General features: G+C 55.2%; 1 protein-coding gene across 2 annotated transcripts in view; it reads left to right on the forward strand.

Annotated features, from left to right (window-relative positions):
* ZC3H3 (zinc finger CCCH-type containing 3) overlaps positions 1-19,766 on the forward strand; it is an 89,964-nt gene extending 70,198 nt beyond the window's left edge. Inside the window, exons 9-12 of one of the 2 annotated variants that reach the window (XM_028093507.2) lie at positions 582-713; positions 16,594-16,772; positions 17,399-17,772; positions 19,366-19,766. In XM_028093507.2, the coding sequence (XP_027949308.2) occupies positions 582-713; positions 16,594-16,772; positions 17,399-17,772; positions 19,366-19,397 (717 nt within the window). In that variant the 3' untranslated portion in view covers positions 19,398-19,766. Of the gene's footprint in view, positions 1-581; positions 714-16,593; positions 16,773-17,398; positions 17,773-18,161; positions 18,453-19,365 lie in introns of those variants that run through there. The other variant, XM_028093508.2, reaches the window with a different exon arrangement.
* The last annotated feature ends 2,620 nt before the right edge of the window (positions 19,767-22,386 follow it).

Below are 22,386 nucleotides of genomic sequence, written 5' to 3' on the forward strand. Positions count from 1 at the left end.
GGAAATCGGCTGAATTTCCGGGCCCTGTAGGCTGTGCCCTACCTAAAGCCCCCGTGCTCTGTCTCCCCCTGACCCCCCAGCCCCTGCTCCTCCAGACACCAACCCCTCCTGGCCTGTCCACTGTGGCCCCACTGTCTGGAAACCGGGCAATCTCCAGAGCAGGTGACAGAACATCTGGAGCTCAGCCATCCTGCAGGGATGTCTTCACTTGGGCTGTTTGAGGGCACGTGTGTCCTGCCCAGACAACCTTGCCTTCTGGAGAAACTGGGGGTCTCCCTTTGGGGTGGGCAGCCCTCACCTGGCATGGCCCCAGGTGCTCGTGGCTCCTGATGGCCCCCCTCCTGCTGTCCAGCACGGTGTGTCGTTTCTCCCTTGGGGGGTCTCTGTGTGGCTCACGCCTGGCCTTGGAGCCCCAGGCAGGTCCTTTGAGTCCAGGTGTTTTGCCTGTAAAGTGAGGTGCAGGCTCCTGACGGAGGGTTGGAGGAGGCGGGGCTGTACTAGCACCGGACGGACTGGGCCCATGCGCCGAAGGGAGCCATGGGGGTCTGCTGGCCCTCACCCCTGTCCCCTCGCCTCCACAGATGCCCGTGTGCTCCTACTTCCTGAAGGGGATTTGCAGCAACAGCAACTGTCCCTACAGCCATGTCTACGTGTCCCGGAAGGCGGAGGTCTGCACGGACTTTCTCAAAGGCTACTGCCCACTGGGCGCAAAGGTGAGGGGCGCAGTGGGCGGCGGGCAGCACCTAGCCCCCAGTAGGGGGCCAGCCGTGCTGCTCAGGGCCTTCCTTGGAGCACGCATCACCCCAGGGTGACGAGGGTGAGGGTGAAGCAGGCTGGTGTGAAGGGGATGGGGGAACTGGGTTGCGAGGGCCACCTGCAAGCTGGTAGCCCGGGCTTGTCACGGGCGCGTCATTGCCTCCTGTCGCCCTCGTCTGACAGCAAGAATGCTGCTGTGCTGGGGACTTCCCGGCAGCTGAGCGCACTGGCTCCTTCCCTTCCTCATTACCGTCCTGCTCATCCCCACGTGGGCCTGCGGTCGACTGGGGAGACTAGAGCTGGGGCTTCCTGGGGACCCCCAGTGGGCGGGGCAGCGGAGCTGGGCCTGAACAAGGGGAGCACGGTCAGTGCAGGGACAGCCCGAGGCCCCTGACACACACCCTCCTCCCCCATTTCACACCGTGGGGCCCTCCTTCCCCACGTCCTCTGCCTCCAGGGGCTGGGCCCAGCCAGGCTGGGCAGACCTGGGGACCTGACCTGCAGCCAGCGGGTCACCTTGAAGGATGCCCAGAGCCCTGGCGGTGGGGGTGGGAGGGGGGGCGGGGGCGGGACCCCCCACGGAGGCTGTGCGTGATTATTGTAAGATATTCCAATGTAAATGAAAATATCAAAGTGATATTTAAGTTCTGCTTCTATTAGTGGAAGTGCTTACTGCGTCCCTTTCAGCGTGTTGGCGCTGCGTGGCTGCCACATGATGGATAGCGGCTTGTAATTATATATGGGGAAAGCGCTGAGCAGGCCAGATCCAGCGGGGGTGGGGAGGCAGCAGCCTGGGCCGGTGAGGGTTAATTTTATTCTCTAAATAATATAAAAAGTGCTGAGTCGTCGCCTTGTGCCTGATGTACAAGTCCTCAAACGGGCCCCAGAGAGTTTATAATATTCCACTGAATCAAGTGAAATTGTTAACCTTGCTTCATAAAGCCCTGGCTTGTTAAAGAGGCGCACTCCCTTTTCTTGTGAATAATTTAGGCTGGGAGTAAATCTCGGCTCCTTTCCCTCTCCGGGGGCCACATGGCTCCTGTGGGACCTGCCGCTCCGAGGGCAGCCTCTGGCCCCCCGGCCCCCCGGCCCCCGGCCCGTCTCCTCTCCTTCCCTCAGGAGCATCCCCTCTGTCCCTCGGCCGCTCGGGACCTGCGGGCAAGGCTGGCTGTCCCGTGGGATGCCTGCCACCTCGGGGGGCCTGGCACCCGGACGCCACCGTCCCAGCAGGGGCCGTGTTCCTCGGGTGTCCGCCGAGGTGCCCATGCTGTTCCCTCTCTGGCTAATGCGTGTTTGAGGGAGACACTTGGAGACTCCGGAGGCCCCCATGCTCACCTGCTAGTTTTCATAGCCCCTGGTGATTCTCGTCTGCCCCCTTGTCTTTCCCGGCACCCATTTCTCCCGGTTGAGGCGTGTGTGTGGCTGTGGCCCGGGCTCCTAGCGTGCACTGTCACCATCCCGCTTGGGCACCCCTGTGGCCCTCGGTGTGTGCTGCGGGCACTCGGTGCACTCCGGCTCCACCAGATGCTGCCGGCCGCCGGCATCCACAGCTGGGAGGTGCCCGTGTGCGCATGGTATCAGTCCATGGCTGCCCCCTCGTTGAAAGCGGGAGTCTGCCCGCCACACCCGTGGCAACCCAGCGCTCTCTGTGCCGGGGCCCCTGCCAGCCTTCCTGCTGCCCGTCCCCTGCACATCAGTGCGCGGCCTGCACCAGCTGCTCTGCTTGCTGGCGGAGTTCCTGAAGGCCCCTCCACCGCCCTCCTGCCCCTACCTCGTCCTGCCTCTCACAGGCTCTCGTGGCCTCCGGGCATCACCCTTTGGCTTCAAGGTCACGGGCAGGGGCTCAGACCCTAGCCCAGCCCCGTCACCACCGCGTGCAGCCCACCACGCACTCGCTACCTCACCCCTCGGGGCCTCCGCTTTTTGGTTGGTAAAATGAGGCTGATGGGGGCCCCCGCCACAGGGGGATGGTGGCGAGTAAGACTTCCTTTGCCGTCTTTGGAGCAGGCCTTGGGCAAGTGTTAGCTGTTGTTGAGTTGGCTGTGGTGTGAAGTCGGACCCCAGTTAGGTTTCCTCCATAGAGTGGGCCCCATCCCCCAAACTGCATATGAAACTACCCCTTCTCTCCTCTCTGCTTTGGGGTGCCTGTTTTCAGAAGCCCAGCTTTACGGAGGTGCAGCCCCCGTGTCATCCGGTTCGCTGCACAGGCGGGGTTGTGCAGCGGTCCCCACCATCCAGCTCTAGAACACGTCCTTCACCCCAAACACTCCTCTGCTCCCTTTGTGGTCAAGCCCCGCCCGTGGCGCCCCCCAGCCAGACAGTAGCGACCTACCGCCATCCCCGTACACTCGTCTTTTCTGGACGTTTCACACATGGAAGTCCCGCAACACAGCCTTTGCTGTCTGCCTTCTTTCTTCTAACCTGGTTTTGAGGGTCATCGTGTTGCCATCAAGGTCAGGCCTGCGTTCCTTTTCCTGGCCGAATGGCGCTCCATTGTGTGCAGAAACCACATTGTGTTCATTCATTCGTCAGTGTCTGGACGTTTGATTTGTCCCCAGTTTGGGACTATGTGAACGTTTGTGTGCGAATTTTTGGGAGCACAGGCTCTTGTTTCCCTTGCGTGGACACACCTAGGAGTGGAGTCACTGGGCCACATGGTGGCTGCAGGCCTCATTGCCTGCTTTCCCTTGTGGCCGTGCCGCCAGGAGCGAATGAAGCTTTCCTGAGGTCACGCGCTTGATAGCACTTGTCGGTGTCTGTCCTGTGGACCGCAGCCTCTCTGGTGGTGCGGGGTCTCTCACTGTGGCTTCATTTTGCGTCTCCCTGACAGCTGATGGTGTTGAACACTGTGTTCGTTGGCCGTTCCTTTATCTTTGTGTAAACCATTTTATTGAGGGGGCGCCTGGGTGGCGCAGTCAGTTGAGCATCTGACTCTTGATTTTGGCTCTGGTCAGGATCTCAGGGTCGTGGGATGGAGCCCCCTGTGTCAGGCTCTCTGCTCAGCAGGGAGTCTGCTTGAGGTTTCTCTCTAACTGCGCCCCTCCGCTGCTCCTTCTCTCTCACTCTCTCTCTCAAATCTTTTTTTTTTTAATTTTTGAAAATAAATTTTAAAAAATAAAATCTTAAAAAAAAAACAAAAAAAAAGTTTTATTGAACTATAATTCCCATAACCTACAATTCACCCGTTTAACCGTACATTAGAATGATTTTTGGTATATTACATTATTAAATTTTTTAATTGTGATAAAATAAGTATAATGTAAAATTTGTCATTTCTTTTTCTTTTTTAAAGATTTATTTATTTGAGAGAGAGAGAGCACAAGGCAGGGAGCGGCAGAGGCAGAGGGAGAAGCAGGCTCCCTGCTGAGCAGGGCGCCCGACAAGGACCCTGGGATCATGACCTGAGCCAAAGGCAGACACTCAGCCGACTGAGCCCCCCAGGTGCCCGGCGTTTGCCATTTCTGTCTCTACCACACAGTGGTATTAATTGCACTCACGGTGTTGCATGGCTACCACCACTGTCTATTTCCAGAACTTTTTCATCACCCCAAACAGAAGCGTTAAGCATTCGGGGATAATGCCCCACGACCCCTTCTCAACCCTGGGCACCGCTAATCTACATTTTGTGTCCGTGGACTTGCCTCTTGGTAGATATTTAATAGCAGTAGAATCAGACAGTGTCTGCGCCTTTGTGTCTGGCTTCTCTCACCCAGCATGTGGTCGGCTCACCCCCCTGGTAGTTTGTCCCTCGCTCCTTTTAAGGCTGAGTAACATCCCATTTACATGCGGACCACACTCTGGTGGGCGCTTGGGTTGGCCCTCCTGGGTCTGTAGCTCATGCTGCTGTGTGGACGTGGTCGTGTCGGCCTCTCGTGGAGTGCCTGCTGTCGCTGCCTCTGGGTGGGTAACCAGGAGTGCCACTGCCGGACTACCTGGTAATTCTAGGCTGAGCTTTTTGAGGAACCGCCAAACTGTTTTCCGTAATGGTTGTGCTCTTTTACGTTGCTACCGATAGCTTATACGGGTTCTGGTCTCTTCACGTCCTTGCTGAGGCTTTGTGACCCTTCCCCCCAGTTCTTTCAACAGCCGTCCTAGTGAGCATCTAGTTGTTTCAGCTTGCATCTCCCTAAAGACCAGGGATGTGGAGCGCCTTTTCGTGTCCTTGTTGATCATCGGTACATCTTTTTTTTTAAAGATTTTTTTTTTAAGATTTTATTTATTTATTTATTTATTTATTTGACAGAGAGAGACACAGCGAGAGAGGGAACACAAGCAGGGGGAGTGGGAGAGGGAGCAGCAGGCTTCCCGCGGAGCAGGGACCCCGATGCGGGGCTCAATCCCAGGACCCTGGGGCCATGACCTAAGCCGAAGGCAGACGCCTAACGACTGAGCCACCCAGGCGCCCTGGTCATCGGTACATCTTCTTTGCACAAATGTCTGTTCACCTCCTTTGCCCATTTTTGAATGTGGTTGTTTGGGGGTGTTTTGTTGGTGGGTCATAAGACTTTTTTTTTTTTTTTAAGATTTTATTTATTCATTTGACAGAGAGAGAGAGAGAGAACAAGTAGGCAGAGCGGCAGGCAGAGGGAGAGGGAGGAGCAGACTCCCCACTGAGCAAGGAGCCCAATAGGGACCCTGAGATCATGACCTGAGCTGAAGTCAGACACTTAACCAGCTGAGCCACCCAGGTGCCCCTGAGTCATAAGACTTCTTTTATGTGTCCTGGAAATTAAACCCTTGTCAGGATACGATGTATGACTCTTTCCTCCCATTCTGTCTTTTCATTCTCTTGACAGTGTACTTTGATGCATGAGAGTTTCTCATTAAGTATAATTTTTCTCTTTTTTTCTATTGCATGTGCTTTGGGTGTTATATCCAAGAAATACTTGTCCAACCCAATGTCAGCGAAGCTTTTCCCTTTGTTTTCTTGTAAGAGTTTAATAGTTTCAGTTCTTAAGTTTAGGTCTTTGGTCCATTTTGAGTCAGTTTTCGTATGTGGTATGAGATGAGGGCCCAGCGCCAGTCTCCTGTATGTGGGCAGACAGTTTGCCCAACACCATTTGCTGAAGGGCTGCGCTTACCCCACTGAATGGTCATGGCTCCTTTCTTGAAAGCCCGTCCACCATACATATGGTGGTTCGTTTCTGGGTGCTGTGTTCTGTTCACTGGTCTCTATGTCTGTCCTTAAGCAAGTATTTTGATTATGATAGCTTTATAAATAAGTTTTTGAAACCAGGAAATGTAAATCCCTCAATTTTGTTCTTCTTTTCCAAGATTATTTTGACTATTCAGGGTCATTTGAGATTCCATATGAATTTTAGGATGGGCTTTTTCTTAAAAAAAAAACAAAAAACAAAAAACAAAACCAGGGGTAGGGGCCTTTGGGATTTTGGTAGGGATTGCACTGAATCTGTAGGTCACTCTGGGTGGTATTGTCATCTTGATAATAGGAAGTCTTCCAGTCCATGAACATGGGATGTCTTTCCCTTTATTTAGACCTTTATTGATTTCTTTCAGCAGTGTTTTGTAGTTTTTAGTATGTACGTCTTTTGCCTCCTTGGTTAAATTTATTCCTAAGTATCTTATATTTTCTTATGTTATTGTAAATGTAAATTTAAAAAAATTTTTTTTTAGATTGTTCTTTGCAAGTGTGTAGTAATAAGTTGATTTTGTGTGTGTGTGTTGATTTTATATTCTGGAATTTTGCTGACTGCATATATTAGCTCTAACAATTTTTTTGTGGGTTCTTTTAGGGTTTTCTATGTATAAGATTATGTCATCTAACAGAGATAATTTTTTCCTTTTAAACTTAGACTTTATATATTTTTTTTAATATTTATTTAGCCTAATTGCTCTGACTAGAATTTCTAGTACTATGTTGAATAAAAGTGGCAAAAAGGGGGCATCCTTGTCTTGTTCTTCATCTTAGAGGAAAAGCTTTCAGTTTTTCACCATTGAGTGTGATGTTAGCTGTGGGCTTTTCACATATGATTTTTATTTTGTTGAGGATGTTCCTTTCTATTCCTAGTTTATTTGGTGTTTTTATTATAAAAGGTGTTGAATCTTGTCAGATTTTTTTTTCATTAATTGAGATGATCATGTGGTTTTCTTCTTCCTTCATTCTGTTAAGGTGGCCAGTCATATTGATCACCTTGAATCAGTTATGTTGATGGATTTTTGTATGTTGAATATTCTTGCATTCTAAGAATAAATCCCATTGCTGAATTCAGTTTTCTAGTATTTTGATGATTTTTGCATCTATATCTATGACGAATTTTGATCTATAGTTTCTTTTCTTGTAGTATCTTTGTCTGGTTTTGGTATCAGGGTAAGGCTAGCCTCACAGGTTGTTTGGCTATTTGGAATTAGGAAGGATTCCTTATGCTTCAGTTTTTTGGAAGAATTTGAGAAGAATTGGTGTTCATTCTTCTTTACGTGTTTAGTAGAATTCAACAGTGAAGCCCTCTGGTCTTGGGCTTCTCTTTATTGGTAGGTTTCTGATTACTGATTCAGTCTCCTTACTATATAGAGAGCTAGTCAGAGTTTCTTTTTCTTCTTGAGTCAGTTTTGGCAGATTGTGTATTTCTAGGAATTGGCCCATCTCATCTACGTTGTTAAAATTATGTGTGTAGAATTGTTTGAAGTATGCCCTAATTATCCATCTGATGTCTCCAGGGTCTGTAGTGACCTCTGTTTCATTCCTGATACTGGAAATTTGTGACTTTTATCTTTGTTTGTTTTGCTAGAGGTTTGTCAATATTATTGATCTTTTTAAAGGGCCAGCTCTTTGTTTCATTGATTTTTCTCTTATTGTTTTTTTTTTTTTTTTTTTTAATTTCTGCTCATATCATTACTGTTTCTTTCTGTTGCTTTGGGTTTATTTTGCTCTCCCCCCCTCCCCCCCCCGCCCAGGGTCTTGAGGTGGGAGTTTAGACTATGGATTTGAAATTTTTCCTCTTATGTATGAATTTAGTTAGCTGGGTCCTACAAATTTTGAGATGTATTTTCATTTAGTTCTGGTTGTTTTTTTGTTTGTTGTCTCCCGCACCCTCCTTTGAGACTTTCTCTTTGATCCACAGATTATTGTTTGGTTTCCAAATGTTTGGAGATTTTCCTGTTATCTTTCTGTCACTGATTTCTAGTTTGAGTCTATGATGAAGAATATACTCTGTATGATTTTAATTATTTTAAGTTTCTTGGGCTTTGTTTTATGGCCCAGGATATGCTTGGTATATGTTCTATGGGCACTTGAAAAGAATATATACTCCACTCTTGAGTAAAGCGGAGTGTTTTATAAATGTTGATTAGATTTTGCTGTTTAAAGGCATTTTTGAGTTCTTCTGTATCCTTTCTGATTTTCTGTTTAGTTGGTCAGTCACTTGTTGAGAGAGGGGTGTTTAAGTCACCACCTATAATTTTGGATTTATTTCTTTCTCCATTCATATCTATCAGTTTTTACTTCATGTATTTCCTAGCTCTTATTTTGTGCATGTAAATTTAGGATTGCTAGGTCTTCTTGATGGATTGATCCTTTTTATCAGTATAAAACGTACCTCTCTGGCTGTATTTTTCTTTACTCTGATATCTGCTTTATGTGGTATTAATGTGGCCACTCCTGCTTTCTTTTGATCAGTGTTTGTATGATATAACTTTTTTTTTTAACATTTTATTTATTTATTTGACAGAGACACAGTGAGAGAGAGGGAACACAAGCAGGGGGAGTGGGAGAGGGAGAAGCAGGCTTCCTGCTGAGCAGGGAGCCCGATGTGGGGCTCGATCCCAGGACCCTGGGATCATGACCTGAGCCGAAGGCAGACGCTTAACGACTGAGCCACCCAGGCACCCTTGTATGATACAACTTCTTTCCATCCTTTGGCTTTCAGCTTACCTATTGCACTATATTCTAAGTACCTTTCTTGTAGACAGCAGATAGTTGGGTCATGTTTTAAAATTTACTTTGTCAATCTCTGTCTTTTAATTGGTATATTTAGACCATTTACACTTAATGTAATTATTGCTATGTTGGGGCTTAAGTCTGCAATTTGACTTCTCTTAGTTTCTGTGTTTTGTTCGTTCTTTCTGTTTTTCATTTCTGTCTTATGCATTATTTGAACGGTTTTAGAATTTTGTTTTGACTTATCTGTTCATGCTTTTGAGTGTGTATCTCTTTCTATAGCTTTCTTAGTGGTCATACTAAGCATTGTGTTGTACACCCATAACTTATCACTGTGTTGTCACTTACCTGTTCAGGTGAAGTGTGGGAACCTCACCTTCCTTTATGTCCCTTTACCCTTCCCTGTCTGTACCTGCTACATCTGCCCTCTACAGACATTTAAAACCACAACAGACACTGGCAGTTTTTGCTTCAATAATCAAACATAATTTAGGAGACTCAAGGAAAGTCTGGTATGTTTACCCATGTTGTGGTCATCTTGGTCTGCCTTCTGTTGTTCCAGGGCTTTGTCTCTTATCGTTTCCTTTCTGTTTAGAGAACTTACTGTAGCCATTTTTAGGGCAGGTCTGTTGGTGACAAATTCTCGTGGTTTTCCTTCTTCTGAGAATCTCTGGATTTCCCCACATTCTTGAAGGATATTTTTTGCTGAATACGGGCTTCTGAGCTGATAGTTCTTCCCAAAGTACTTGCACATGTTATACCGCCTCCTCTGGTCTCGATGGTGCTTAAGGAGAAATCCATGGTCATTTGAACTTTCCCCCCTGCAGGTAAAGTGTCCTTTCTCTCTGGCTGTTTGGAGGATTGGTCTGTAGCTTTTACAAGTTTGACTGTGATACAGTTTTTGGTGGATTTCTTTGCTTTTTACTGTTTTGGGTTCACTCAACTTCTTGAATCTGTAGGCTTAGGTTTTTTGGCAAGTTTGGGACATTTTCAGCCGTTTCTTGTGTTCTTTCTCCTCACCTTCGACAGCTCTGATTGCATGAATGTGGTATTCCCACAGGTCCTTGAGGCACTCGCCATGTTAGAAAATCTGTTTTCTCTCTCTGTCAAATCAGATTGGTTAATTTCTGTTATTCTGCCTTCCAGCTCATGGAGTCTTTCCTCAGTACCTCCCTTTTGCTGTTGAGCCCATACACTGAGTTTTTTTTATTTCAGTTCTACTTTTCAGTTCTAAAATTTCCATTTGGTTCTATCTTATATTTTCTTTTTCTTGGTTGAGACTTTCTATGTTTTCATTGTTTCCAGCATGTTTTTAGTTGCTTGTTGAAACACATTTGTGGGGGCACCTGGCAGGCTCAGTCGGTGGAGCGTAAAACTCCTGATCTTGAGGTTGTGAGTTCGAGCCCCATGTTGGGTGTAGAGACTACTTAAAAATAGAATCTTAAAAATAAAAAATAAAATAAAATAAACACATTTATGGTACTCCTTTAAAAATTTTTGTCAGAGAACTCCCACACCTCTGCTGTGTCATGCTGCCAAGCACTGATTGTCTGGAATTCCATTCAGTTTGAGGTCTATACCTTTTTCTGGTATGATGAGTCACTTTTTATTGAAACCTGGACATTTTGGCTGTTATGAGGATCTGGATCTTATTTAAACTTTCTGTTTTGGCTGGTGTCCTGTGACACCATGGGTGCAGGAGGAGTGGAGGTGGTGCCTCATCCCTGCCAAGTGGAAATCCAGGCCTCCACTTGGCCTCCACTGACGCCTGAAGAAGGGTTTCCCTTCTCCTCCCGGGTGGGTGGTACTTACTTCCCACCAAGCCTCCACTGGGGCTTCCCAGACTGGGAGGGGAAGGGGCCCCCCATTCCTGCATCTTCAGGGCCTCCTCTGGCACCAGTCCAGTGAGGCAGGAAGGGACGCCAGGGGCCAGGTCTCCCCACCCAGTCTTTGCTGTCCTGGGTGGGGTGGGGCCGCAGTGTTTCGGGGTGTCTGGCTGGACTGTCCCTTATCTGCACCTGCGGACACTTCCAGGTTGCTTCTTCAGCAGAAGGAAGTACGGGGACCCACTGCCACATTGGTCCATATGTCCCTGACAGAACCTTCCTGTGGTTGTCACCTGTGTGGTGCCCAGTGCCCCCTGCTGCCTGCTTTGCTGCCCCCTCTGGGGGCTTATTCGCTACGTAGAGCCCAGCACGGGCAGTGCTCGTCATTTATTGTGTTTAATAAACTTGTTGTTTGTAATAATTGTGGATTCACTGAAAAGTTGCAAAGCTAGTGCAGAATCCCCACACACGGCTCCCCCAGCCCCTGCTGTGAACGGCCCCCACCTGTAGCAGGCTAACCATCAAAACCAGAAGAGCAGCATGGGTGCATTCCTGCCAGCCTGACTCCAGGCCCTGTCTGCGCTCTGCCCGGTTTCCCACTAATTTCCGTTTTCTGTTCTGGGGCAGCCCATCGGATTTGGTTACCATTTTGGAGTGAGTGACTGAATGAGGCCTTGGCCCAAATGACCGCAGGAGTGGACAAGGGTAGATGCCTCGGGGGGGGGGGGGGGGGGAGGTTACGAGGGAGAGTGGTTGGGCACAGTCAGAGGAGGGATGGGGCGGGGCCGGGGGATCCGAGACTGTCTCCAAGGTCCGGAAAGGGTAGCTTTGGTGTGGGACGGTGGGAAGGAGACTGTTGAGTCACTGGGGACAGGGGATGCTGATGAACCACCGTGCTGGTGTTGCCGGCAATAGAAGTGGGACCCGGCCCCCAGGAGGGACAGGTGGCAATGGAGGCTGCTGTTTGGCCTGAGATGAGCCGGCGAGACCCAGGAGGAGTGGGAAGGCCAGGGGCCCCTACGTGGCGCCCACATCGGAGGCTGCCGTAGATGAGCTAGATGGAAGATTTGGGCCTGTTCCTGGCCGAGGAAGAGAAAGCACTGTGGACAGGCAGACAGCCCACCTGAGTCCTGGCGGACTGGCTGGCCTGGCGCCAGCAGCCAGTGGAGAAAGGGCCCTGGGAAGGGAGTGGGGACCGCGGGAGCCCCCGGGGCTGTAGGGAGTGGGGACCGCGGGAGCCCCAGGGGCTGTAGGGGGTGGGGACCGCGGGAGCCCCAGGGGCTGTAGGGGGTGGGGACCGCGGGAGCCCCAGGGGCTGTAGGGGGTGGGGACCGCGGGAGCCCCCGGGGCTGTAGGGGGTGGGGACCACGGGAGCCCCCGGGGCTGTAGGGGGTGGGGACCGCGGGAGCCCCAGGGGCTGTAGGGGGTGGGGACCGCGGGAGCCCCCGGGGCTGTAGGGGCAGGCGCAAGTGGGCGTTGCAGTTGGTCCCGGCCTCTCGGGGCCTCACCCCTCTGGTTGGTGCTTCATGGAGAGCAGGCTGGCATCTTGGGCTCCACGGACAGCCTGTGGGGACAGGGCATCAGCACGTGTCTTTAGCAAGGTGCAGGCCACCGGTCTGGGGGCTGACAGTCTGCTGTCGTAGACGCTGGAGGCGGTTTTCAGGCGGCGTACGCCCGTTCACACTTGTGGACCAGTTTTCTTGCCAGCACTTGGTGACATTCAGCCTCTTTTTCTCTTTGAACGATTGAAGGACAAAAAGTTAGTTCACTGTATTTTTTTAATTTGCCTTTACTGGACTTATTGAGGCCAAATGCCTTCCCTGTGTTTAAACCTTTTGGGCCTTTCCTTCTGAAAAATACCTAGGATTTTGTTGGTTTCTTTAGGTGAGAGTGGGGACAGTGTTCCACTAGGTTGGTTTTCTCTTGCTGATTCACAGGGAATTTATAAAGTATAAAATATGAACATAAAGATACATAAACTATTCTGGACATCAGCCTTTTGTCAGTCATATAAGTGGCAAATATCTTCTTTGTGGTTTATTTTTTCCCTTCTTTGTGGTGTTATTTTTGAAGAACAGAAGTTCTTAATTTTAATGGAAATGATTTTATCAATCTTTCTTTACAGCTTGCACCTTTGTGTCTTGTATGAAAAATCCTGCCACTTTCCAAGAGTTGGGAGGGCCTTCCAAAAGCCCCATAGGCTGGCCTTTCACTCGTGGGCCTGTCTCCTTTGATCTAAGTGTCTGATGTTAGATTGGGGTCCAGTTTCATTTTGCCCAAGCACCTCGCGTCGGCAGGGCCACTTCCCGTGGGGCTCACGGACATGGCTCTGTGTCGGGGCTCCCAGCTCTGCTCTGTACATGTCCTTGAGCCGGTTCCATGCTCGCCGGATTCCTTGAGCTTCATGATAATTCCTAATAATAAATTCGTTCACCTTGTTCTTCTTCACAGCGGTTTTTGCACTTTATCCTTCCAGAACTATATTTTAGATCCAATGTAACTTTTTTAAAAAGTTGGAAATTTGATTGAGATTGTCCTGAGTCGTGGTCTCTGTTTGGTGAGAACTGGTCCCTATCTTTCCAGGGAGGCTTTCTGCCTGTGAGTGGGCGTCTGGCTCTGCTTATCCAGGCCACCCCTCGATGCCTTTTACTGAAGTTCTTCTTTGTCTCCATGAGATTTGTTCCTGTCATTTTTATTATTATTATAAATAACGTGTTTGAAAATTTTATTTTCTCACTGTTCATTGGTGTATAGACATGCAATTCTTTATACTGATTTTGTCTCCAGGAACCTTGCTAAACTGTATTAGTGATTGCTACAGTTTATCCACAGACTCTCCAGTTTGCTACATAAACAGAAATGTATCTTTTACAGATAATGGCCGTTTCCCCTCCTTTGAGCTTAGATGTGTACTTTCTCTCTCTTTTCTTGCCGCTGCCCCAGCTGTGGCCCCAGCACGGTGCTAGGTAGTGATGGTAGCGGGCTTCCCACCTTTCCCCACTGCGAGTGATGCTTTCTGGAAGGTTAAGAAACCCATTATACTGGGGCACCTGGTGCCTCACTTGGTTGAGTGTCTGACTCTTGATTTCGGCTCAGGTCGTGATCTCAGGTCAGGGTCCTGGGATCGAGGCCCAAGTCTGCTTGTCTCCCTCTGCCTCTGCTTCCTCCCCCCTCCCCCCACTCATACTTTCTCTAAAATAAATAAATAAATCTTTTTTAAAAAAAGAAACCCTTTATATTAAACTAAGGACGTTCCATTCAATCAGTAATCTGCTAACCTTTGAATTAATGCTGAATTTATTAAACACTTTTTGTGTCTGTTGAGGTGATGGTATGATTCCACCCGTGTCGTCTGTCAGTGTGCTGATTTGTTTGTTGATCTTCTCCGTTCAACCGACCTTGCATTCCTGAGGGAAGGCCAGCCTCGTCCCTGGGCACTTATGTCCCCACGCTCTGTGGGACTCTCACACCTCGTGTGGGCGTGACTGAAAACGGCCCGAGTGCTCTTCGGTGGTCTCCTCTGTTCAGGTTTTGCTCTCAGGGTTGCTGCAGCCCTGGCACGGAGTTGGGGAGCATCCTCTCTGCCCCCGGCCGTGGACCACTTCCTGCAAGGCCAGCTTACTGGACGTGTACTGGAACCTCCGGAAGACCCTGGGCTGCAGCTTGCTTGCTTTCTGAACTACTGATTCACATGCGTTTACGGTCAGAGGAATATTCACTCGGGTTTTGTTTCTCTTGTTGACAGATGTTTCTAGAATTTGTCAGTTTCTTCTGTGTTTTCAGGTTCCTTGGCGTTAACTTTGTTGGTTATGTTGCCCTGGTGGCTGTTTCTCCCCAGCGCCCACGGTCAGGGCACATTCGTCCTTCCTAACGCTTATGTGTCCCGCTTTGTTTCCTGATTCGTCTTACCAGACACGGTGACTAATACCTTCAAAGAACCAGCTGTTTGCCCTCTCAGTTTTTGCTGTTCTTTTGTTATTTCATTTGTTTCTGTTCTTACCTTGTAGTTTCCTCTGCTGTTTCCCTCACACCTGCTGAGCCAGCCCGCTCCGCTCACAGAGCCTGAGGACTTCTCTCCATTGTTTCTTGTTCGACCTGGCGATTATTTAGTAGTGTCTTTGCTAATTTCCAGGTGTTTGGGGGTTTTCTGGGGCTTCCGTTTGGGGGTTTCACTTTGCTCTTTCCTCAGAGGGCCTGGTCTACGTGAAGATGTGAGGCCCTTGGAATTGGAGATTCAGTTTGTGTCCAGTATGCTTCTGAGAGTAGTTGTCTACCATTGTTGGACCTTCTTGAAAGCTCTTGGATGATTCGAGAGCATTCTTTACGTCCAACTCTGGCTGTGTGGTTGCCCTAGGGAGGAGGGTCACGGCTCAGACCGGCACTGCCCAGTAGGAAGGTCCACTGGAGGGGAGCCACCTGTGAGATTTTAAGTGTTCTAGTAGCCACCTTAAAAAAGCAAAAACAGAAGAGGTAAAATGAATTTTAGTTAATCTGCCACACGTTTCCACATGCAATCAGGGAGGAAACGTAACTGTGGCCTTTTACGTTCTTCCTTCTTGCTGAGCCCGGCCTCCTCTGATGTGGTGGGTGTGTGCTGCCGCCGAGGCTCAGGGTGGCCGCGTGGCTTGTGGCTACTGCCCAGGACAGCTCAGGTCCCGGTCCCTCTGGCCGCCTCTTTGTGTGCACTCGGCATCCAGGGAACTAGCTTCTCTTGTCCGGTGCCAGGCCCTCTCCACGGAGACCCTTCCTGTCCCCTCCACCCCCCCCCCAGTTGCCTTCCCTCCCCAGCAGACGCCACCCTCTGGGCTCTCCTGCTCTTAGAGCGGGGCCTCATGAGGCTTCAACTCGGTGTGGAGGGCGTGGGGAATGAGCAAGTGAGCAAGCATTAGCTTTCCTGTGGGGCAGGGGTGGATGCGGCCCCACCACAGGGACAGGCTGACAGAGGGGTGCCGTGGGTGTTCAGGGGTCCTGCAGCCTGCCCAGATGGCTCTGCCAGTTCCAGCCTGCTCCCATCTGCACGCCAGCCCCCAAGCACTGGTGTGAGGGGCTTCCCTCTGCTGGGGGGCAGGCGTGAGGCCAAGAATGGGGCTGGTGCCCAGATTCTGCTCCAGGAATGGGCACACACTCTGTGGGGTCCTCAGCCAGGCTCTTCATGCTGGGTGCTGGGAGCAGGGCCGAGACTGGGGCTCTGGGGACCGGCTCCCAGGAGGGAGGTTTCAGGCTTGGCAGGTAGTGGCTTCGAGGCTGTAGCCACATATTTCCAAGCAGTTCGGCCAGTGCAGGGCCCCCCGTGCCGGCTGTGAGCGCTGCAGCCCAGGCTGGTTTTCAACTCAGTTCTGGGTGGGATTGGCAGGGACTCTGCAGAGCTACTTGTCCAGGACTGTGTCTCTCCTGTTGCCTGGTCAACATGAGGGGCAGTTGCTACATTCCGACTCTCCCAGGTCATGCCCACTAAGCCAGCTGCAGGGGCGGGTGGAGATCAGAACACCCCTCCCCTGGAAGGGCCTCAGGCAGGAAGTAGGTGCGGAGCAGGCCTGGAGAGTTGGTCCCAATCACTCCCGATGGCTCCCGCCCCTGGAAGCGGGTGGGCCAAGGAAAGGCAGGCCGTGGTCAGAGCTTCATGGTTCCCTGTGGGCCTGGTGGGCAGAGCTGAGGCCTCGTGTTGCCCCGAGCACCTGCTGGACGGCGCGTCCCAATCTGGGTATAATTAGCCACCATGACAGGTGTGGTGGATCGGGTGTGCACTGGCCTCGGCCGACCTGGGCACCCCTGGGCTTGAAGCCTAAACCCCATGCAGTAAGGCCCCCCAGGCATTGAGCCTCCCCCCACATCCCCATCTTCTGCAGTCAGGAGGGGGGATTAGTGCCCCAGGAATCCCCAACCCAGCCGAGCAAGACCCCCAGGCCAGCCCCGGTCCCTGCCTTCTGTCCAGGCCCAGGGCCCAGCTGGGCAGTGCTGGCCCTCATGCTTCTGATTGCTCAGGGGCTTGGATGGGTGGCAGTGCAGGCCGCTCTGGCCTGGGGGCCTGAGCCCCGGGGGGGACAGAGCAGGCAGGGCCCGCCCACATGGGACAGGGGCCTTGACGGGCTTCCCCAGCTGCACCTCTTCTCCCCCCAGTGCAAGAAGAAGCACACACTGCTGTGCCCTGACTTCTCGCGTAGGGGCCTCTGCCCCCGCGGCGCCCAGTGTCAGCTGCTGCACCGAGGCCAGACGCGCCTCGGCCGGCGGGCAGCCCCCGCCCCGGAGCCCGGCAGTGCGCCCCCCAGGAGCAGGGCCTCCTCCAGCCACGGACCCAGGTGACGGGGACAGCGGGGGCTGCGAGTGTAAGCTCTGGGGGTGGGCCAGAAGCCGTCCCTCGGGACCCTGCGGGGGAGCCTCTAGGGCACTTCCCAGCTCTTAAGGCTTCAGACCCAAAAAGAAACCTCAGTTCAAAGTTGAGGATCAGGTGACTTCCAAAGGCACCCTACCCCACATCCCCAGGCTGGACAGAGCTGAGGACATCCCTGGCCCAGAGCGGCCTCTGTGGGACTGCCCAGTCCCTGCCCCACGGAGGAAGGTGGGGGCTTCTCAGCTGCCCCACTCCCACTCCCCGGGAAAGGGAGGACCCTGGGTGGTGCTCATGGCTGGGGCCCCCCTTTGTGCTCACCTGTCCTGTGAGTGGGCTCACTGGCAGGTGAGGACAGGGTCAGTGTGCAGCTGGGGCTCGCGGGCCCGGCTCACCCCCGCTGCCTCAGGCCAGAGGCCCCATGTCATCATCAGCCTGTCTGTCTTTGGGACCAAGGGCTGGCCTCAGACCTGGATGGCGATGCCCCGTGGCTGCTGGGACAGGTGCTGCACAGCTGGTCGGCTAGCGCCCTCTGGACCCCAGCCCTGCCGAGCAGCCGCCCACCCTCACGCTTCTGCTCCCCTTCCTTTCCCGCAGGAAGTCCTCGGCCGCCCAGCGCCCCACCAGACAGACGCCCAGCTCCCCTACCTCCGTGGCTGCTGGCTCGGCCTCCCTTCCCTCCTCCCCACAGGGGTTAGCTGCAGCCTCGGGCTCTCCCCTGTCATCCAAGCCGCCCTCCTCCCCCCGCTCCTCCTCCTCCCCCCTCCCCTCGCCCTCCTCCCCCTCGCTCTCCTCCCCCTCCCTGTCCTTGGACCAGGAGGAGCTGTCTCTCCAGGAGGAGGCTGCCTCGGCGGCGACGGGCTCCAGCAGCCTCTCCAAGCTGCCTGCCTTCATCTCCCTGCAGTCCTCGCCGAGCCCAGGAGGCCAGCCCCGGGCCCGGACCCCCAGGAGCCCCCCAACCAAGGACTCAGGTAGGCAGCTTGGCCCCAGTGCCCACTTCAGACCCACCGAGTCAGAATTCCCAGGTGGGGCCTGGACGGTTGACAAGCGCCCAGCATGGGCCGGGTGCTGCTGGGCCACGTCCCCCACTGGCAGGTGCGCACCCCCCGCCCACCGGGGCCGAGGCGTGAGCGCAGCCGCGCCGCTGCGCAGACCACCCCAGCCGAGGGCTGATTTAATTAGGAAGCACCCATTTCTGTTAATTTGTTCTGGAAGATCACCGCGCGCTCCTGGAGAGAACAGATGTTTCCTCTCCCCCGATGAACATTTGGGGCTTGGTAAATGGCTCCACTCAGCCTTGTTTAGGAGAGAAAAGAGGATTTTATGGCTGCAAACGACCCTTTCTGTAAACATTTTACAGCTCCCCGCGCGTTTGAGTGACGATAAACCCCACGCAGCTCGGCGGGCTGCAAATTTGCGACCATACGGCTATCATTTTATTGTCATATTTCACGGTCGTAACGTTAATGGAAGATGCTTGCCGCAGCCTTCTCTAACGGCTCCGCTGAGCACGCTCAGACGCCTGCCTCCGAGGGGCTGGGACGACGGTGCCTGTGTGTAGCCCCCACTTCAGGGCGCAAAGCTGCGGCCAGGCCCTCTACCTGCCCGCCCGGGACCAGGACACCAGCTACTTCCATCCAGGCGGGCCTCAGCGGGGTGGGGAGGGTGGGGAGGGTGGGGAGGGTAGGAGGGGGGCCCTGAGGCTGCCAACCCCAGGGTCACTGGAGGCTGGCAGGGTGGGCAAGGCCCAGGGGAGGCTGCAGAGACCTCTGCTGGCCTTGGGGCCCCCATCAGCCTTCATTTCCTGCTCGGCCCTCCCCCAACCTGGGCCAGGATGGGGAGCTGGAGGGGCAGGAGGAGGTGGGCCTGGGAGGGCTCCGGGGCCTACCCAAGCAGCCAGCCAGGAGGGGCCACGGCCCGCAGGCAGAGGCCCGTGAAGTCTGCGGGCCTGGAGCCTTGGCTGAGCAGGTGACTGGGGTCCTCGGTCCTGATGTGGGGGACCCAGGAGGAGAGGCAGGCTCGTGGGGACACGGAGATGGTGCCGTGCCTCAGGGCAGCCACGTGGAGGCACCTGTGGTCAGCGGGGGTGCCAGCCTGAGAGGCGGCCTGGAGCATTCACGAGAGGAGAGGCATTGAGGCAGGAACCCCCCGTTGGACGGGACTTTCTGTCCTCGGGCCCTCTGCTGTGGGAAGCCCTCCCTGCCACCAGACCCTCTTGCCCCTAGGCCCTGTCCCTCTGCACGGGGACCCAGGTCCCTCCACCCCTCCCCAGCCAGCTGCTCGCTCGGCTGCTGAGCCGGAAGGCGTGGTGAGCCTGCATGTGTGCGTCTGGCAGCCTGGCTCCAGGTGGGAGCGTGGGCTGCGTCGTCGGGCTTGCGTGCAGGCGGCATGCACCTGGTATTTATAGCCCCGCCAGCACATTGCTGTGACTCCCTGGACCCCAGTGCAGGCAGGGGGCTGGAAGGAGTCTCCCCCATCCTGACTCGGAAGCTTCGGCAGTAGGGGCGCTCCTCCCTGGCTGGGGGGGGGTTCCTGGCACCTGACCTTTGCCCCTCTTGGAACAGGGAAAACGCTGCACATCAAACCCCGTCTGTGAGGGCCCAGGGGGCCAGCCCGCGCCTACCTCAGCCCCTCGTTCCTGGAGAGGAAGAAGGCCCATGCCCCAGAGGAGAGGCCACCTGCCATCGAGTTCCCCCCGGGAGCCCCGGGGCTCTGGCTCTGCCCACCTGGCCCTCAGCCTTCCGTGACCAGTGTGTGCCCAGGGCTCTGCCCAGCCAGCCCCTCTGCACACCCACCTTCCTCCCATCCCCCCCAGCCCAGAGGGGTGCTGGGCAGGGCTCCCCGCCAGACCTGTGCCCACTGTGGGTGTGAGCAGCTATGCTATGCACCCCCCACCTCCCCCCAGGACTCTTGCCAGGCTCCCTGGTGGGTGTTTTATGTTCAGCAATAAAGGTTCTGTCCTGTGTCTGCTTGGCTCTTCTGCCTGCCGTCACACCGTGGCCCAGCCCTGCCTGCACCAGCTTGGAGGGACACGTGCTGCCCACAGACCCCGAGGCACCCCCTCCAAGGGATGCCCCGCGGAAGAAGAAGGGCTGGCCCCAGATCCTTGGCGGCTACAGGGTCTCTGGGCAAGAATGTCGGCCCCGAAATGGCTCAGACGGCTGGAGGCGACCTCTTCCCTGAGGCCAAGCCCGCGTGGTTGGTGGGGAGGGGCCCGGGAGGGGACCCTGGGGACGTGTTGGGTGCGACAGGCTGGAGCCCGGGGCCCCAAGCTGGGGTTCCATGCCCAGCCCCTCCTCTGGGTGTCTCGGGACAGTGGCTGGGCCAGGGAAGGGGACGGAGGACAGCCGGAGGCGTCTGCGCTGCTGGACGGACCTGGGGAGGCCTGGCAGAGGGCTGTAGCCTCTGCTCAGGGGCCCGGGACAGGGTCTGGGCTGACAGGGACCCTGGCAGGCCGGGGCCAAGGGTTGGAAGGGGCACAGGGCCATTCTGGGGATCTCCCCTCACCCCCCCCCACCCCGGCCCAGGTCACTCCACACGTGAGTGTGTCCCCGCACCTCCCTCCCCGGCTGGCCGCCAGCTCTACGTCTCAGCCTGGAGTCGGGTCTGCTGCCTCACTGTCCCTCTTCTCTGCCTGTCCCTTGTGGGCCCGGCTTGCAAGGGCCAGCGCTGGCCAGCGCATGAGGGCTGCCTGTGGGGACAGCGCAGGCCTCAGCCCACAGCACGCCCTTGAGGGGCCCACTGGCCGGAGCAGATCCCCCCTCGGCCCAGCCCACACTCAGAGGGCAGACACTCCAGCCCCACGAGGCCATGATGGGGAGTGGGCAGTGGGGAGGGGTCCCGCTCCCCGCCAGTCCATGACTGAGGGGTGGCGTTCCTGTCCAGCCGCAGACACGGTGAGGACGGGGCTGGTTCACGGCGAGGGGCCTGGCCCGCGTCCGTGTCAGCAGCTGGCCAGTGAAGCAGAACGGGAGTTCGCAGTCGTTGTGATGATCGCGGCTGCCCCCCCATCCGGGACCCCACGCTGGTGTCTCCGGGGCCTGAGACGCGTGCTCGCGGCCCCTGCTGCCGCTGACTTGGCAGCGTGGTGGGTTCTGGAGTCAGGCCTGGCTGGAAAGAAAGGGACTCCCCATCAGTAAACAGTGGGGTCCCCACTGTGGGCCAGCCCTCCTCCCCCTCAGAGGAGCAGGGCCGATGGCGCGGGGCGGGAGGGCTGAGCCTGGGCGCAGCGCTAGCGGGGTGGGGCTGCACAGCTGGGGGCTGCGAGCCCATGGCAGGCGGTCCCTGGGGCTGGAGCTCAGGCCGCCAGCCGCTGCCCTGTCTCCTCCCCCCTCCTCCCTGGGGGCTCCCTCTCGGCCCCCACCGCGACCCCCCCCCCACAAAGGTTGAACCTTTGATGAGGGAAGGGGCCAGGGGATAAATTCCCTCCTCTGCCTGGACAGCCGGCTGGAGACACAGTTGTTGGTCCGGCCTGATCTCAGGCCCTCACCTCCGGCCTCCCTGCTCCTCCCTTCCCAGTAGACAAGGGGACAGACACCCCGCGCTGCGGACGGGGCAGCGGTAGGCACTGTGGCTGGGCCCCCCGCAGTCCGCTGGGCAGCTGGGCCACTGCGTGCGGGACGGCCACCGGGGGGCGGCCCCTCCCGGCGCGGCCCTCGCTCTAGCTCAGCCAGGGTCTCCTGACTGCTCTGGAGCCACGCGGCCCACGCAGCCCCACGCAGCCCCACATGAAGCCCACCGCCCAGAAGCAGCTGGTCTGACCGCGTGGGCCAGTGGGGAAGGCTCGGGAAGGGCTGGCACTCCAGGAAGCACAAGATGCTGGGCCAGTGGCTGCCCTGTTCTGGGCCCGGGCCCAGCTCCCCCACACTCCTGTTGACCCCTCTGGGGACCTTGTCGGCCCGGGGTCCTGCCTGGTCAGAGCCTGGGCTCCTGGGCAGGCCGGGGGTGGGGGGCAGCTCCTCTGAGCGGAGTGTGCCCACTGGTCACTCTGGGCTTCTCGTGCCAGGAGCAGGCCAGCAGAGACCCTCGGGGATGAAGGTGCTGGTCACTTCCGCACCAACCCAGACTAATCAAGGTGCTGGCTGAGGACATGCATTCCAGGCAGAGAGTCTCTGGCCTTTGCGGAGAGCACAGCATGGGCTCCTCCAGACCGGGAAAGGGCTGCCCCATCTCCTGGAGCCTACCGTCTCTGGCCCCAGGCCCATGTCCTTCCATGGACTGCCCTGGCATGGCAGGCTATGGGGACTCCCAGAGATTGGCCGCACAGGATGGGGAGCCCCCTATGAGGGCAGCAGGCCGGCCCTGCGCCCCTCGCGCTGGTTCTCCTGCCGCCTGCTGTGGCCAGGGTGCGGATGTCTGTCCAGGTGAGGCCTGGGTTCACGTGGCCAGCAGAGTGGCAGGGCTGGTGGCCCGGCTCAGACCCTGCAGCAGGGAGGAGACACTTCACTGACCCTCTGAGCTGGAGGTGAGGGGCTGGGCCCCGGACGGGTGGGCTTTGGAGACTCGGAGCCGTGGTCCCCGTCTAAGCTCTAAGCTGGGGTTCCTTAGTCTCAGGGTGAAGTGAGGTGCCAGATGTCGGAGCAGGA

The sequence above is a fragment of the Eumetopias jubatus genome, unplaced genomic scaffold, assembly GCF_037043125.1.
Source record: "Eumetopias jubatus isolate StellerSeaLion01/CBP00866 unplaced genomic scaffold, mEumJub1_p1.0 scaffold_4, whole genome shotgun sequence".
In the NCBI taxonomy this organism is placed as follows: domain Eukaryota; kingdom Metazoa; phylum Chordata; class Mammalia; order Carnivora; family Otariidae; genus Eumetopias; species Eumetopias jubatus.